We start from the raw sequence: 19,299 nt of genomic DNA, 5'->3' as shown, positions 1-19,299 counted from the left end.
CCAATTAATTCATATAGAGCTAATTCAAAAAATTAATATCCTAGCTAAGGAAACCAACAGATTGCACTGAAATGTGTCTTCAGTCCAATCTCCCGTCCTGAGCGTGCCTGTGGCAACTGTGGAAAGGAACGACTCCCTTTTAACAGGAAGAAACCTCTGGCAGAACCAGACTCAGGAAGGGTGGCCATCCGCCTCGACCAGCTGGGGTTTGAGAAGACAGAAAAGAGGGAAAAGAGGGGGGAAAAACACCATAACGCCATTCAAAGGATATCTGTTGGAACAGGGAAACATAGGTTAATAACCACAATAATGTCACATGTACATAAAATCAATTTTGAAATTAAACAGGGGGAAAAAGAGAGCAAAGTGAGGAAAGGTGTGACAGATGAGGTCCCCCAGCAGTCTAAGCCTATAGCAGCTTAACTATGGGATGTTTCAGGATTACCTGAGCCATCCCTAACTATAAGCTTTATCGAAAAGGAAAGTTTTAAGCCTAATCTTAAAAGTGGAAAGGGTGTCTGCTTCCCGGACATTTACTGGCAGCTTATTCCACAAGAGAGGGGCCTGATAACTGAAGGCTCTACCTCCCATTCTACTTTTAGAAACTCTGGGAACAACAAGTAAACCTGCAGTTTGGGAGCGAAGTGCTCTGTTAGGAAAATATCTTACAATTAAATCTTTAAGATATGATGGAGCTCGGTCATTAAGAACTTTATATGTGAGAAGAAGAATCTTAAATTCTATTCTGAATTTAACAGGGAGCCAATGAAGAGAAGCTAAAACTGGAGAAACATGATCTCTCCTGTTAGTTCTCATCAGAACTCTGGCTGCAGCATTTTGGATCAGCTGGAGGCTTTTCAGAGAATATGTGGGACAGCCCAATAATAAGGAATTACAGTAGTCCAATCTTGAAGTAACAAATGCATGAACTAGTTTCTCTGCATCACCTTGAGACAGGATGTTCCTGATTTTGGCAATATTACGAAGGTGAAAGAAGGCAGTCCTAGAAACCAGTTTTATATGTGCGTCAAATGATAAATTCTGGTCAAAAATAACTCCAAGGTTCCTCACTGTAGAACTAGAAGCCAAGGAAATACCATCTAGAGTAACTATATAACTAGACAATTTCTCCCTGAAGCGCTCAGGTCCAAAGAGAACAACTTCAGTTTTGTCTGAATTTAAAAGCAGACAGTTCTGAGTCATCCAGGTCTTTATGTCTTTAAGACAGGCTTGTAGCCTGACCAACCTGTAGGTTTCATCTGGTTTCATAGATAAGTACAGCTGAGTATCATCAGCATAACAATGGAAATTTATGCCATGCTGTCTGATAATGTTACCTAATGGAAGCATGTATAAAGTAAAAAGAATCGGTCCAAGCACAGAACCCTGAGGAACTGTGCCGTTTCTGTGCTATGATGCACTCTGAATCCTGACTGAAACTCTTCAAACAGATTATTTCTATGTAAATGATCACAAAGTTGAACTGCAACTATTTTTTCAAGAACTTTGGACAAAAAAGGGAGATTGGATATAGGTCGATAATTAGCCAACACTTCTGAATCAAGAGTAGGTTTTTTAAGTAAAGGTTTAATTACAGCGACCTTAAAAGTCTGAGGTACATATCCTATCAACAAAGACCGATTGATCAAATCCAATATGGAAGTGTCAATTAAGGGGAAAACCTCCTTGAACAGTCTGGTTGGGATTGGGTCTAACATACAAGTTGATGGTTTAGAAGAGACTATTGCTGTTGTTAGCTCAGAAATATCAACTGGACAGAAGCTGTCTAAATACAATTCAGGTTCGAAAGATACTTCTAAAGCTCCTCTACTTGATGATACATCAGTGATAATAATGGGAAGGATTCCATTAATCTTCTCTCTGATAGAAACTATTTTATTGATGAAGAATCTCATGAAATCATCACTGCTGAGAGTTAAAGGAATACATGGCTCAACAGAGCTCGGACTCTTTGTCAGCCTGGCAACAGTGCTGAAAAGAAACCTGGGATTATTCTTATTCTCTTCTATCAATAATGAATAATAAGCAGTTCTAGCTTTACGAAGTGCTTTCTTATACGTTATTAAACTATCTTTCCAGACTAATTGAGACTCTTCTAAATTAGAGTAACGCCACTGTCTCTCCAGCTTTCTTGCAGTCTGCTTTAACGCACGCAGCTGTGAATTATACCAAGGAGCCAACCTCTTCTGACTGATTACCTTCCTTTTCAGAGGGGCAACATTGTCCAGTGTTGTACGCATTGAAGCTGTAGTGCTGTCAACAAGAGAGTCAAGTTCTACTGGAGTAAAATTTAGGTAGCCATCCTGTGTCATATCAGCACATGGCAGTGAAGAAAAGGATGATGAAATCAACTCTTTAAATCTGGTTACAGCATTCTCTGACAGACACCTTCTATATGTAGAATTCTTCTCAGAAACCGTGTAGTCAAGTAATGTAAATTCAAAAGTTATTAAAAAATGGTCAGACAAGACAGGGTTATGAGGGAACACTGTTAACTGTTCACTCTCAATGCCATAAGTCAGCACAAGGTCAAGGGTATGATTAAGACAGTGAGTAGGTCTGTGAACACTTTGAGAAAATCCAATAGAGTCTAATATAGAATTAAAGTTAATATTTAGGCTGTCATTTTCAACATCTACATGAATATTAAAGTCACCCACTACAATGACTTTATCTGTACTCAGCACTAACTGGGATAAAAACTCTGAGAATTCAGAGAGAAGCCAGTTGGACGATACACAACAACAAACACAAGAGGTTTTTGTGATTTCCACTTTGGGTGGGAAAAAGTGAGAATCAGAGATTCAAAAGAGCTAAAACTAATCTTGTGTCTAGGACTGATTAGTAACCCTGATCTGAAGATAGCTGCCACTCCTCCTCCTCTACCTGTGGTTCTAGGAACATGAACATTTAAATAGTCAGAGGGAGTTGATTCATTAATGCTAACATGATCCTCCTGCTGCAGCCAGGTTTCTGTAAGACAAAATATATCAAAATATATCAATATGATGATCACAAATCCAATCATTCACTGTTTCTGCTCCTCAATACACCCATGGCCAAAAGGTCTGGTTGGCTGCAAAGGACATACCCCTGAAGTCCACCTACAAGAAACTGGTCCCCAAATAAATTGGCCCCTTTGAAATTGACTCCATCATTAACCCTTCTGCTGTTTGCCTCAAGCTCCCGGCTTCCATGCGTATCCATCAAACCCATATCTTCCAGTCCATTGTGGATTTTCTCCCACCATTACGGAGGAACACGTTAACCCTCTCCCTCCTCCTCCAGAATCTCCAAGTTGTCTGGATCCTACCTCGACTATCCACCACAACTTCTAATAAATATTAGCAATATTATGCATTCTAATAAATCCTTTTACCTGTTTCTTATCCAGTCTGCAGTTGAGTCTGTATACTTGCATCAAAGGCTTGATTTACATGTTCAGATAAGGAGGATGAAACATTTGGTCTCGTTTTTCCCCCCGACTCTCATTTAAAGGAGTTCCTTTGTTTGTTCAGGCAAAGCTTCGCTAGTTGACTTTAGGGTGTAAATATTTTAGTTATGGAAAAGGTCTGGTGGGAGAGAGTCCGCCAAATCGTCTCTAAAGGACAAAGGTTGTGGTAAATAAGGTGATGTCTGTCTCTTCCTTGTGTAGAAATCCCACATGAGGAATTGAACAAATATTACCACACAGGAATGTTGCTGGGGCCTCCCAAAGATTAAGTTTCATATTAAATCTATACTTGAGTTCACTACAGAAGCAGCTTTTTTCACACTAGTGATTATGTTTTCACATTTGATGACATTGGTATGATAATATATAAAGACTTTTGAGATGACAGTCAGCAATGTTGACTTCTACTTAAACACTTGTAGGGGTTGTACCTCATGAAAAAGAGCAGTCGCCTACTAATTGAAAGGTCAGTGGAGGTCTGTCATTTGTGGGATGTGATCAAAATTAGAGGCGACCTGCCCCAAAGTGATTCTTAAAAAATGGTTAATGCATTTAGAGGGTGAATTTGGCACATAGGGTTAAAGCACTTTGAGTGGTCAACTAGATTAGAAAAGCACTATACAAGTACAGTCTGTTTACTTACCATTCATGGTGAGATAAGAGGTCTTTGGCAGATTAATGATCAGAGCTTCATGTGAGTCACTGCCAGGTTTATTTCTGAATTGTACAATATTCTCCACAGTCCTTTCACTTTTCTTCTTGTCCTCCCATTTGAAATTCATTACGTTTCTACTTTGCTCTCACTTGTGAATGATTAGCATGAGAAGTTAAAAGTACATAGATCAGTTTAGATGCTCAGAAAATGCTAGGTTTAACAATTAATTTTCATTGCACATTTCAATACTCGTGGGTGGTGGTTTTCATCGCATGACACTGATGCAGCCCCACACAAAACAACTGTTTAGCAGTATGTTATCTCTAACATCTCACAATTTCTATCTTTGAAATGTAACATTACTATGTTTATCACATGTGGACAGATGTTAGTATAATGTGTGCTCTATTATGTGCACTCACCTCAATGCATTTGTGGCAATCTTTAGAGAAAGTTATCAAGTTATCTCAGCTATATTCTAAACTTTTCTATTATTTTGTCAGTCAATCAATTTATTTATGTATTGTTGCAGTATTCATTAGATGGAAAATAAATAAATGAAAATATCAAATTTGTATTAGTTAAATTGAAATTAATTCAAAAGGAAGGGTGATGTAACATAACTATAGACATGCCTCTTTCCCATCTTTTTTTATGTATTGCAAGCATCAGTTGTAAATTTGTGAAAAAAATGTTTGATTATTTTTAAATATAGTGGAGCTGGTCAGTGTAGACAATTAGAAATTTCCTTTATGACTATTTATTTTTTAAAGAAATTTTAGAAATCTTCCCAACTTTTAAGTAAACTGTTTTTTTTTGTTTTTTTTACTTTTGGAGGATGTTGTTTCAACTTCATTAACATCTCGGTTTATTTAAGAAGCAGGAGGTTTTCTTTATGGCAAAATATGAATTTCATCAACCAATGACCAAACACAGAATTTGAAGGGTTATCCCATTTGGAATGTTTTGGTGAGTACAGGGGGCTGCTTAGTGGTGTGGTGGTTAGCACTGTCTCCTCACAGCAAGACGGTTCCTTGGCCTTTGTGTGTGGAGTTTGCATGTTCTCCCCGTGTACTTAGTCTTCCTCCCATTGTCCAAAAAGAAATACATATTTTCTATTAAATAGCATTAAAGTGGGGTCTCTCTCATCTGCCCCGCTTGTCTTTGCAACTTATTTTCTACTTCTCTTTTTTTACTTTGGAGGGCTCTTCGTTTTCCCTTTTAATTTATTTTCATTTTTAACATTCTTGTATGCTGTGGTTTTTATGATTCATACTGAGGTTTTCCTGCTTTCGCGACGATAAACACACGAATCGATTTATAGATCACATTCAATAATAAACCTATCATCAATAATAATCTATCATGTCAGATAATAGTGTATTATCAAGTGTTAGTTAAGTTTTAATAAGGGATTGTACTTCGAAGTACAACCGCTGTCATCGTGAGTTGTGGGCGGTGCACCGCTCAATCTGGTGGCAGCTCTTCAGGAAGTCAATCAGTGTTAGAAGACGTCGGACGGAGTGGAGCGATCTGGGACTTGTAAAGCCAAACCACAACCAGTAAGAGTACAGCTCAGCAGCATGGATCTGTGAGGATTGTTGGTTGTTCGGGACGTCCCCTCACACAAACAATCACTGTTTAAGTTGTTTATTTACCAAACCTGTGAGGGTTATTCCTCCAACATGGACACTACATCCCACTGGCTGCTAATGGCTGCGGACTTCATTTTTATCTACCATCTAGGTAAGGCTTGCTGGAGGATATAGGTTGTTCTCATGTGATTTCTTAAATACTTCTTGCATGTTAAGATTTTACAGAGGGCGACTTTTAACTTGCGCCAACTTTGAATTAGTTGCTCAGCCGCCTCAGGTGCACAGGGAAAGATACTGTTCTGCTTGAAATACATCAAAAGTGCCAGTTTGTCTTCAGCGAGCATTTAGTAATATTGAATAAAAATACTATTTCTGCTTCTGTGAACTCGTTTAAAGGCGGGTACACAATAGCCATCTTATAAGAGGAGATATAATTGTTGACAACGTCTACTGAGTCGTAGTGGCTTATGGTCCGACAATGAAGAGCAAGACAAATTCCCAGCATTTTATGAGAAAATGGCCATGGTTACTGTGGCGTGTTCACTAGTTCAATACTCAGTTTTTTTCTCATACTGCATCCCTCTTGTGTGGGTACTTTAATTAATTGATAGGCCAACTTTTTAAATACCCAAAGGAAAGTATGTTGTTACGGAATAGGTTATTGTTGGAAGGTGTCACAGGGAAAGATGGTGTGGTTGAAATCTCCATGGATGTGGGGTCTTATTCTGGAGTTCTGGAAGCTCAATTACCTGCTCCCTCATGCAAATAGCTCTCCTGTTGGCATTGTTGTGCACTATAACTGATGCTTAAAAAGTGCCAGAAGTACCAGCAGAAATGATTCCAGCAGCACAGCATCCAAACCATCATAGACAAAAAAGAAAATGCATGACAAAATCTAAAAGAAGATACAGAGAAATATGCCATATTATGAGAGCTACTGTAACAGACTGCCACTGTGGTGCCAGTCTGATGGTGTGAGTTGGTGAAAATATCATACAAACAAAGCTTTTGATGCAACAATTCAATGAGATGTGAGTCTTTGTTTGAAATTTAAAGCTTATGTTTGGCTTCTGTTTTGGTTTTTGCATGACAGTGCCAGCATCACATTGACACACAATTCCATGGTACATTCTTATGGGTTGGTTTGTAGATGAAGTCTGTAGCAGTAGGGGGATCATCCTAAATATTTTGACACTGTCATAAACTATTACAATGGTCTTTGAACCTCTCTCACGCTCACTGATTTAGGACAATTGTTTTTAAACCACAATCAAAGATGTCATCTCAGTTCTTTAAAATTGGTTATGTTTAATCTAGAACAACAGAAAATCTCTGTGGTTACTGTAATTTTAGTCAAATATCAGCCTCCAGAATGAAAATTTTTTTAGTTTGTGGTACATGCCCCTAGGCGTGGCTGCTGTATCTTGTCTAACAGTCAGAAACGTTATGGTCTGATCCCAGGTTTCCCCAGATCACATGGGGCAGAACTCTGAATCCCACGTTGCCTCTGTTGCATCAATCGGCGTGTGAATGTGAGTGACGGAGAAAAAGGCACACTGTAGCCCGTAATATTGTGTAGACTAAGAAGTGCTGTGTGAGTGTGTGTGAATGGGTGGAATTAGCTTGTTGAGTAAAATAGTTTCAAGTTGTCAGCTAGTTTAAAAGCTGACACAAAGTATCCTCAGTTGCGGTGATAAGCCATTAACAGTTTTTAAAGGGAAAAAAAGTTTTAAATGTCCTAGTTTTCTATCATGAAAATGTGTCATATTTAAGTTAATGGCAGGTTCCATATGGGTGAATATTTTTGTGATATCTAACAGGATACAAAAAATGTTCAACTTCCTTTGGGCAATATGTAAATATTTTTGAGGTGGTGGATGGGTTGTTCGGAGCTAGAGTGTAACTCGATAGCTGAAACAGAAAGTGTGTGTTTGCATGTGGAGGTTAGGACCTGATTGCTGCCACTTGAAGAGATGTGAAACTGTTTGTTCCAATGTGTTGGAGGGCTCCGTACTTGAAAAGTACTTGGGCACCCTTGCGTCTCCTCACTTTTTATTCTGTCTGTTTTTTAATTGAGCACTGATGAAATGTTGGGGCATGAAGAAGGTTCATCTGTGAGGAGGCAGAGCAAAGATGTTGGATGGTGGAAGACAGGATGCTAGAGAGGAGAGTCACCACCATCTGTCCCCCAAAAACTTGTTTGTGAATGGCAAGAGCAGTGCCAGCCATGCTTAGTGCTCTGTCTGGATTAGTATAGATTCTGGGCCTCTTGTTTTACATCAGTCTGACAGATGGCTATAACAGTCAAGCAGTCTGTCAGACACATACAGGGATGGCTGTAGCTCACTTCCTCTGATAATAATAAAGACCAGCTTATTTATAAAAGATACCTAACAGTAATTTTGAATTCCAGCGGGGTAACAGTATAACAAATACAGAGCATTGTATTTACTAGTAACTCTAGCCTCAACTGCTATTACATAAATGCCAGTTCAGTGTGGAACTGATGAGAACACATGTACTGGGGTACATCTTTTTCTGAGAATGCTACAGTTGGGGCATCAAGAATGGGCACAGTTCAGATTATCTATACAGAACACACCAATCATACAATCTCACATGGAGGCTCTGAAACCGTCAGTAACAGCTCATGGACAAAAAGATAGAAGTTTGACTATATCTATTTATCCTTTTAACCTTTCTACACGATTACTGGCAACTCATTCTACTGACATCCGTGGAGTCAAAAATGATAAACTAGACTGCTTAACAGTCCAACAGAGTGCAAGATAAACTGTAGTCAACTTTAGTTTAGCTTGTGGTACACTTCAGTTCAGTTGTAGCTATTAGAACACTGAGGTTAAGCAGCTACTTAAGACTTTGAGAAAATATATGTTTTAGCAAAGTTTTTAAAAGGTACACCAGTTTTGGCATAAAGACAGCATAAGGTTAGTACTTGATTTTCATATATTTATTTTTTGTGACTAAGAAACAACAGGATTGTGCTCTAGTGTTATAAGAGTTTTAGGAACCTCCTAACTTTCATCCTTTAGCACTTATATGAACAAATTATTGAATTTAGTTGTACACAAGAATATCAAAATTAGTTAAAATGGTCAGATTCTCACATTCTTGTCTACCTTAGGGCTCTGATACACCAAATAGATGCCAAGAACAAGTGATGACGACATACCATCCTTGCTGTATCTCCTCATGTTGGTGCTACTGAAGAAAGAAATTGATCTTGAATAGACCTCAAAGACAACCTCTAACTGCTGACTCCAAAGTCCAATGTAAGAGGACAGGAACAGCTCATTATTAGTCCAGTTCTTATTATCTAACATAGTTCAGACTCAGCGTTTCAACTTAAACTAACACTTCACCATCTTCATCATCATTTATGGGGCATTTAAACTTCATCGCCGAAAAATTAAAGGCCCTATGGCATGCTTTTCCATGTTCTTTGGCTGTAGCTCAGAAGGAAAATCAGTCATCTGCCAATTGGAAGATGAGCAGTTTGATCTCCTGCAAGGCCCCCATGTGTCTGTTACATATCCCCCCTGAAATCATTTATTGGTGATTTAAAAAGCTAAACTAGGAAAGGAAACAACAAAAAAAAAACTTCAAGCTAACTAAAAAAGAAAATACTAAATAAATAAAACACAACTAACAATTTAAAATAAATAAACAGATGTTGTTTCCCAAAACAATGTGGAGTTTCTCTGAACTCCAAAAGGTCCCCCTACGAACTTGCTCAAATAAAAGAAAACATCAGATGAAAAAAGAATTAATCAAATAATGAAACAAAAAGCATTTTGGAAAAAATAAACATTAATGACATTAACAATGTAGTGCATCTCAGTCTCTTCTGGTCCAATTCTGTCACCGCTTGCTGCACTTGTCTTCTTCTGGCTGAACATCAGTTCAGCAGTCTGATCCAGAGCTACCTCGGAAGGAAAGGTTATAAGCACTTCACTTCCATGAAGAACCACCCCCTTTTCGGAGAGAATTTAGATATATTTTCTCGACAGTCGTTGAAGACGAGTCTCGTCTGTATGTTAATTCTGCCATTGCAGTTTCTCCTCAAGTGTTGCTTTATAATAATAATAATAATGATAATGATAATAATAATAATAATAATAATAATAATAATAATAATAATAATAATAATAATACATTTTATTTAAAAGTGCCTTTCAGGTCACTCAAAGACACTGTACAATGAAAACAGAGACCAGTAGACACACAAAAAAGTTGTCCTTGTAGCACAGTTTGTGGATATTGTACATTTCTTTGTGGATAGTGAGATCAGTTTTTCTGTATAGTCGCTCAAGTTGTTGACATTGAGCTTTCAAACACCGGAGTTCAGGGGTAAACCAGGGGGCAGTTTGGGAGAAGGTAACAGAGCAAGTTTTCACTGAAGAATGTTATTCAAGTCATCGTTGTAATGACCAGCGAGTTCATAGGTGAAAAGAGAGTCAGGAATCAGAATGTTGTTGATGCTAGAGCAGAGGGTTTCCATGTTAATATCCTTGATATGCCGGAAGGAGTACGGGTTCTTTTTTTTTTCATGAATAGAATAGTAGATGAGAGATAGGAAACAGGGGGCAGAGAGAGGGGGAATGACATGCAGCAATGGCTGTCTGGTGCGGTACTCAAACCGGGGCCAATTGCAGCGAGGACTATAGCCTCTATACATGGGGCGCCTGCACAACCCACTACGCCACTGACCATCCTGGGACATGGGTTCTAGGTTATCGAGAGATGCAGTGTAACATTAAATGAGAGGAGGAAATGGTCAGTTATGAGTTCATCAGATCTTTTGTATGGGTGGGGAAGCCGGTGAATTGCTGGAATCCAAAACTCTCTAAGGATGATGAAAAGTCTCTGGTGAGAGGGAGATTATGGTTGTCCATTTTGGGGCTGCAGGATTCTGGATAAAACGAGAATCATGATTTTTTTTTTTGCTTAGAATTGAGATCACGATTCTCTCATGATTTTTTCCAACATGAATATTTCTTGCACTTGCAGCACATCAACTTTGCAACAGCTGACATTGAACATGAAAAAAATAAATGTCTCTCTTGTCTTCTCTTACATACAACCTTTGAATAATTTTAACAATAATAACAATTTTAAGCATGATTTTTTTCTGTGTAAGATGTAGCCTGTGCCCAAAACATTGAAGTCTCATTCAGTTGTAAAGGGATGCTGTTTTCACAATGTTTGCGCCACTGTCCGTCGTTATGCAGACCATTTTTCCCTCCTCCAAACTCCAAGAGATAAGACCCTCCTTTAATCCATGTGCTAGGTTCTCGCCTGTGTGATCCTTGGGGGGGGGGAAGGCAGTCTGTAAGTACGGACTTTTCATGGTAAAGTCACTAGTAACATAATGGACTGTCAGGCTCATATGTGGTTCCATAGTTCGGCTGGACCATAAGTCTGTTGTTGATGCAAAATGTTGTACTGTTAGCAATTCTGTCTCCACCGTTGCTCGACACTGAGTGTACAGAGGAGGTAGTGCAACGTTTGAAAAATAGTTGCGAGACGGCACTGTGTTGCGCTTGTCTAGAGTGTTTATCATTTTCCGAAATCCCTCGTTTTGCACAGTGTTGCAAAGATATTGCAGTGAGCCACATCTTTTGCCAGGTGATAAGTGATAGCCTCTGTAATTTCGTTGTGCCTGCGGGAGTTTGACGGGTATGGAGAAGCACTGTATAGGGTTCCCGTTATTGATGTCTGGGTGGTTGACCGGGAGGGATTTTCTCCTGTTTTCTTGGCCTTTACAGCTTCGTCATATTGCACTTCATGGTGACCTTTAAGGTAGGGGTGGGCGATATGGCAAAAATATCATACCACGATTTTTTTTTAAAAATAAAATCATGATTTCGATTTTATCACAATCTTAAATTGAAAAGTGAAAAACAGACAGTGTTGCAGAAGTATTTTCGGCTGGGCAGCTCGTACCAAGGGTCAACTACTTGAAGTAGGCGTTTGAAACGGTACCATATCTTTTGCAAGATAAAAGGTAACTGCTTCTGTTACCCCTTTCTATCACTTGCTTTACTTGTCATAGGAGTGCCTTTGTCAAATGCCTGTGTTAATGTTGTCTCTTTTCTAACGCTAGCTGCTGCCTCTGCCTGCGGTGCCGGTGCCGCCGGGCCCCTCGCTGTTTAGCTCTCAGCATACTGTTTGGGATGCTTCCTCCTCAAGTGATTGAACAGGTTCGTCATGTTGCTACCGTTTCAGTGCAAACTTTGCAAATTACATTTGCTTGCTTTCCGCAACTTGATCAGTTTCAGAAAATCCAAACCAATTCCATATCATGGAGGTGGAATTTTTTTTAGCGACTAACTCCTCCGTTTGGCTTTCAGCCATGGCTCTCCATGCGGCTACTGCTACACACACAACAAGGAGGTGGGTAAGAAAGCGCGTCACTGCCCGTAATTCGCTGTGATTGGTCGGTCAGGTTGACAACGTAGTACTTCTGGTGCGTTGGTGCATCAGCATAGAACTGCAATTTATAGAATGTGCCCTAGACGATCCCACGATCTCTGCAGTTTGACAGATCGTTACGGATCGTGAACGATTGTCACGTTGCAATCGATTTAATATCGTCATATTGCCCACCCCTAGTTTAAGGTGGTTGTACAAATTCGTGGTGTTACCATGTGGTGCTGCTACTGTGGCAAAACACTTGTTGTGATAAAACAATAAGTTGCCGGAGTCGCGGCCACCGTGACATCATCAAGAGGCGTTTTATGCGTATGGACGTGCATGTGCCTGGTTATGCTCGTTTAGCGGTAGCTATTAAAAGTCGGTGAATAAACCAGCTCATTCTCAGCAAGACAACTTGTTTCCTCCTCTTTTAAACATTGACACATGACAAGTGGCCGACTTCACGCTCATAAAGTAAGGCATGGCGAAGCTCGGACCTCTGGAATCATTTGACTTCACTCGCCCGGCGGAATGGCCAACGTGGCGCCGATGCTTCGACCGCTTTCGGGTGGCGTCGAAGTTGGACAGAGATAGTGGGGAAGTTCAAGTGAACACACTTCTCTACGCCATGGGGAGAGAGGCGGACGCAATTTACGATTCTTTTGTTTACGATGATGGCTGAGAGGTCGACGGCGAGGAGGAGAGAGGCAGACCGGAGTTGGACTACGATACTGTGATAGCCAAATTCTGTGACCATTTTGTGCCCAAGAGAAATGTAATACATGAAAGAGCATGTTTTCACAAGAGAGCGCAAAAGCCAATTGAGGCTTTTGTGAGGAGTTTATATGAACTGGCAGAGTACTGTGAGTTTGGGCACATTAAAGATGAGCAAATCAGAGACAGAATAGTTATTGGCATATCTGACAATGATGTATCACAGAAGTTACAGCTCGAGCCGGAACGCTCTCTTGAAAGAGCTATTCAAATAGCGTGCCAAAGCGAACAAATAAAGCAAGAGTGTGTGTGCAGTGGACGCTATGAGACAGGGGAGGTGGCAGTTCCATGGCAGAAGGAGCAACAATGATGGACAATGGCAGAAAAAACAGGAACACAGTGAGTCAAAACAGCATCCTATCTGTTCCCGCTGTAACAGACAACATGGTAAAACACATCCTTGCCAATCCATCCCAAGCCTAGAATAAAAAGTGCTGAAGGTGCAATAAAATTGGACATTTTCAGCAGCTTGTCAGACGAAGATGCTGAAAGAGGTGGCTACAACGCCTAGCAGCACCACTAACACAGATGAGATGTTTTTCCTTGGAGAAGTTACTAAACATGTGTCAGACATAATGGATCAACCTGATTCAGAAAATGATTGACTTGTTGACTTACCTGTTAATGGCAGCACTGTGGAATTTAATATAGACACTGGGGCAGACATCAGTGTAATTCAAGAGACTGCCACGGTGCTCACAACTTGTCACTGCAAAGAGGGGACCACCGGCCCCGGTGGTGAAGTTAAGATTATTGGCAAGTTCTTAGCAACAAGTGAGTACAAACAGAAAAAGTACAGATTCTGGATAAGTGTAATTAAAGGACCATACTCTCACAACCTCCTGGGGTGGTGTTGCCACAAGAATGGGGCTGGTCATGAGAGTTGACGGCATGGACACAATGTTAAGTGATGTGTTTGTGGATCTTGGTCTGCTCAAGTGTGAGCCTGCAAAAATTTAACTTAAAGCTGACTGTGAGCCCTACTAACTGACGACGCCACTTCACATCCCGTTCCCCCTCCTGCCTAAAGTTGAGGCTGAACTGGCCCTGGGCATAATTGAGGAGGTTACAGTGCCTTCTGACTGGTGTGCCGATGGTTCCAGTGGAGAAGAAGAACAAAGAGCAGGTGTGAGTGTGTGTTGATCTAAAACGCTTGAATAAGACAGTTAAGCGAGAGAAGTACATCCTGCCAACATTGGAGGATATCGCTCCCAAGCTGGCTGGAGCTAAAGTGTTCTCTACCCTCAACGCTTCCTGCGGATTTTGGCAGATCCCCTTGGATACTGCCAGCCAAAAGCTGACAACCTTCACCTTCATTCTGCTTCCGATGGCTGCCATTCGGGATCACATTGTCTCCAGAAATCTTCCAAAGACAGATGTTAACACTGTTAAAGGATCATGATGGAGTTGTCGTAGTAATGTATTATATACTTATTTATGGAGCAACAAGGAAAGAGCATGACACCCGTCTTGATGTGGTGCTGAAGACTATAAAGGACAGTAATTTAAAGTTGAACAAGGCCAAGTGTCATTTTGGCAAAACGGAAATACGGTACTTTGGACACATCATAAGTGCAGAAGGCATGAGACCTGACACTGACAAAGTCAAAGCCATCACACAAATGCCAAGCCCAACCAATGTTACGGAGCTAAACAGGTCCTAGGTCTTGTCAACTATGTTGGAAAGTTCCTGCCCGGTCTCTCCTCAGAGCTGCATCCCATCACTGCCCTGCTCAGGAAAGAAAGTGAGTGGGTGTGGAGTGATGCTCAAGAAGTAGCGTTTGAGAAAGTAAAAGCTATGCTTGTGTCGACTCCAGCACTTGCATATTATGATGTCAACCACAAGACTGTCATCAGCGCTGATGCAAGTAGCTACAGATTAGGAACAGCATTGTTGCAGGAACAGGAGGGTGAGTTAAAGCCAGTAGCATTCTGCTCCCGCACGCTGTCCGATGCAGAGAAGAGATACTCCCAAATTGAAAAGGAGTGTCTTGCAGGTGTATGGGCATGTGAGCGCTTTGCTCGCTATATGCAAGGCATGGAATGCCTCCTTCTACAAACGGACCACAAACCACTGGTACCCCTCATAAATACATACAACCTGGACAAAGTCCCTCCAAGGTGCCAAAGACTCCTTATACGCCTACTGAGATTCAATGTGCTGGCTGGCTTCCCATGGAAGCAGCCTGTTGTAGCTGATGCTCTCTCTGGGACGGCTCTGACTGACAGTGGTGATGAACACACAGACCAGAAAGTACAAGCTTATGTGGTGTCAGTGGTAACAAATGCGCCTGTTTCATCACAGAAACTTGACAAAATCCGCTCAGCCACGCTACAGGATGAAAAGCTGCAAAAGATAGTACAGTTCATTAGGAATGGATGGCCACCAAAGACATCGCCGTTTCCGTCCCTGCATGGATATTATTCTGCCAAAGCTCACCTCTCTGAGACTGATGGACTGGTGTTGTATAAAGATAAACTAGTTATCCCAGCTGCACTTAGATCAGAAGTGCTCAAACAGCTACACGAGGGACACCAAGGTCTGACAAGGCGTCTCATTCGAGCTAGGACGTCTGTATGGTGGCCTCACATCAGTACAGAGATCACAAAGACTGTGTCAACATGCAAGTTCTCCATTGGAAACAAACCCACACAAAGACGTGAACCGCTCCTCACCACACCTTTATCTGGGGGACCCTGGCAGCGTATTGCTGCTAATTTGTGTGAGCTAGAGAGACAGAATTATCTCATTGTGACTGATTATTATTCTAGGGATATTGAAAGTGCCCACCTGTCTTTGACGTCCAGCCACCAGGTCATTACCAGGCTCAAAAGCATGTTTGCAAGATGGGGGATACACTGGAACTGGTGAGCAACAACGCCACACAATTCATCTCGGGTGAGTTTCAAGACTTCTGCCAAAGTTATGGGTTTGCACACATAACTACCAGCCCTGATTACCCCCAAGAAAATGGGCGAGCGAGCTGTGCAGACTGCGAAGTGCATCTTAAAGCAGCCTGATCCATATCTTGCTCTGATGTGCTACAGAGCCACCCCAAATGCTGCTACGGGTGTGAGCCCAGCTTTACTTATGTCTGGAAGAGACATTAGGACCACACTTCCTATGTTGGAAGAAAAACTACAAGCTTCTCCTGTGGACAGTCATCAAATCCAGCAGAAGGATGCTCAGACTAAATCAGACTACCGGTTCTTCCATGACCGCCGTCACTCTACCCTGCCACTTCCTGAACTCCAATCTGGGCAGGCCGTAAGAGTGAAACTGGATGGAGAAAAGGGGTGGAAAACGTCTGCTAAAGTCGTTGGCAAGTACAGTGAGCCCCGCTCTGACATGGTGAAGACGGACAACAGTGCAGTTCTGCAACGCAATAGAAGACACCTGCAGGCAGTCCCAGAGCTTGCTGACCCTCCGGACCAGCAGCAGCTGCAGCCTGAGGGGCCTCCGTTGCAGCTGCCTAGAAGCCCTCCTTCTATGGCTAGACCCAGCCGCAGACACCCTGCTTCTGTCCAGAGACTGAATGATCCACCTGTGGTGTGTTCACCACACCAGTCGTCCCCACATAGGACTGTTCAAGTGACATTCAGAGGTTGCAAGGTCAGAGTACCTCTCAGATATAGAGACACTTGAACACTTTGACACTCACCTTCCCACTGTTTTCTAAGTAATTCTGTTTTAAGAGATAAGTATGGGAAATAACATTACATGTGTTCCTCAGAGTGTCATGTTTTGGGTAAGATCTGATTATTGACAGAAAAAATAGGAATCACATCAACCACCCAGAGGCTGTTCTGAAACCTGTTTACACATAGGAACAGCAACTATCGGGGGCAGAATAAATCCTACATTGCTGTGGACGGCGTGCAGTCTACCCCAAAGTCCTAGTGTGAGACTGTTATGTTCATGTTTATCTTTACTTGATGTGCTGCACATTTTGTTTAGTCGTTTGAGCTTGAACCTTTGAAAAAGGGGGAGATGTTGTGATAAAACTATAAGTCGCGGCCACCGTGACGTCATCAAGAGGCGTTTTACGCGTATGGACACGCATGTGCCTGGTTATGCTTGTTTAGCAGTAGCTACTAAAAGTCGGTGAATAAACCAGCTCATTCTCAGCAAGACGACTTCTTTCCTCCTCTTTTAAACATTTTTGATTTTCATCCTCTTCTTTGAAACCGAAAAACACACCACGGAATGAGAACCTTTTTTTTGGAACAAGTAACATTACAGTGGGGTTGTCATTCTCACCACCGTCGGCGTAGTTTTCCCCTGCACTCATTTTCTTCTTTTCCTCTATGTCCTCTATCTTGTTGTTTTTTTCCCCTACCAGTCGGCTTCTGCATCACGTGGTGTAAGGCTCCGCCGTTGTCATTTGTTGAAGGAGAAAGGGAGCGCTTGCTTTCTTGCAGATGATGTCCTGGATCAAAATGTGGTCGTCGTCTTTATTTATTTATTTATTTATTATTTATTAGTCTTTTTTGTGGTTTAGGAAGACTGTCAACCGTAGCGATGATGGTGGGACTGAGTCCATACAGTTTAGATGCTAGAAATTCAATCGAGCTGAGGGCAGGAACTGACACAGGTAGGACTTTCCACTTCACATGGTGAATTATTGCAAGAACTCCTTCGCGACTAGAGCCGTGGGGTAGATGGATGTAAGCAAACCGCGGAGGAGTGGAGTCGTTGAGATGTGAAAAGTCAATGTTTTTTTTGCTATGTTTCAGTTAGTAGTTAGTCTTTTCAGTTCAGTAAGAAAAGAGACCAGGCTAGTGCAGACCAAATGTAAATCTTGCTGGCCCACATTCTGAACAGTGATGAGCAGGTATTGATAACCTGATCAAACACAAGCACTAAGAAGTGACTGAATTTATTAATTGTCGGAGAATACTGAAAGATTCAACTCTCACTTGAAGGCAGTTATGCAGTCCAAACAGTCGTAAAACTGTAAAAACACTTAAACGGTTACCATTGAGTTGTGGCAGCAATTCGCGCCATCGTCCACTCAACCAGAAGTCAATACTCAGTGTTTTCTGCTGCAGGACAGAAACATTTGTAGTTAGATATTACTGTAATTTGGGAGCAGCGCAGCATCAAGTAAGCAGCCATTTCTTATCAGTGAGTGACTGATTAACCTGTTTAGGCTAAATGTTGTTTGCCCTCTCTTAATCCAGCTCAGAACAGTTTCGATAAGATTTCAACATAATCTGCTTAACCCCTTAACATTTGTATGTCCCGCCGGCGGGACGTTGCATACTTCAGTGCAAATCTGGGGTTTTCCTCAGCCCCCCTTTATATGTACCTAAATATGTTATATACCGTTGGAAAGCTAAGGGTCTTGCAATTCCAGTGGTGTATGACAATCCAGTATACAATAAGAACTGTGGACACAGTAAACAAGTGTCAAAGTCACATATAAAGCCTCACAGTATTCTAAGAAAAGATACAAGTCCAACCAAAACGGTCCTGTTATGTTGGCAAGGGTCCAGTTAATGTACTCCAGTAAAATAGCGGCAAACTTTCGAAATTTCCGTCTGATGCATATTTTTCCGCACTTTCTTAATCATAACTTCAGTTAGCATATATGTATTAGCCACATCGAAACAGCTCTGGTCTTTAAACTTTTGAATGACATCTTACTTGTTCCAATAGATGACTGTTTACCCTGTGTCCTTGGGCACAATAGTCAATTAATCACTGATGCGTCAAAAGTATCTGTGCCTATTCTTATATGCGAGGCTTGAACCAGTTGTGGTGGACTTTACTTTGGACTGGTGCATTGAATAGTCAATGAAATTCTGAAAACAACGGGATGGAGGTTGAGAGGCGGTCTACAACACAGCAAAAATGAACGGAGGAAGCCTCGGAGATTTGTTTACAACGGGACAGTGATGCTTTTGACATCAGAGGGTGACTGTAATAATGACTGGACGAAGCATCTGAAGGGGGAAACATTGCTGTCGACAAGTGAGTATTATTTGTATTTTATTGTTATTTTACTTAATATTATTATAGTTATAGATAGAAAGATTGATAAATAGGTACTTTATAGTTATATACTTTATTGTTCCCGAAGGAAAATGTGGGCTCAGCGTTATCACTCAGCAGTATTCTCATCAATAAAGCAAACATCGCAAAAAAATTTATTAATTATTATATACACATCTCAGTCTTTCCTGTATTATAAAATACATTTCTTTGTGTTTTCATTGTTTTATATAATAGAAAGTTGTAGATAATTCAGACAAGGGGGTCTCACGTGCTACTTTCTCTAAAAACAAGAGTGGAACAAAACAAAAGTTTAGAGCAGCCCCATCCCCCCTCTCCTGGAAAAGGTAAAAAGTACGAGGCC

General features: G+C 41.1%; 1 protein-coding gene across 1 annotated transcript in view; it reads left to right on the top strand.

Moving 5' to 3' along the window:
- Window positions 1-5,628: 5,628 nt before the first annotated feature.
- Window positions 5,629-19,299, top strand: part of ptprz1a (protein tyrosine phosphatase receptor type Z1a) — a 103,238-nt gene continuing 89,567 nt past the window's right edge. Inside the window, exon 1 of the mRNA XM_072386460.1 lies at window positions 5,629-5,876. Coding sequence (XP_072242561.1) covers window positions 5,816-5,876 — 61 coding nt within the window. The 5' untranslated portion in view covers window positions 5,629-5,815. The remainder of the gene's footprint in view (window positions 5,877-19,299) is intronic.

Source organism: Leuresthes tenuis, unplaced genomic scaffold (assembly GCF_036924035.1).
Source record: "Leuresthes tenuis unplaced genomic scaffold, fLeuTen1.0.hap1 SCAF_5, whole genome shotgun sequence".
Lineage (NCBI taxonomy): Eukaryota > Metazoa > Chordata > Actinopteri > Atheriniformes > Atherinopsidae > Leuresthes > Leuresthes tenuis.
The sequence above is the reverse complement of the archived record's forward strand: the minus strand, read 5'-3'. Positions and strand labels throughout refer to the sequence as shown.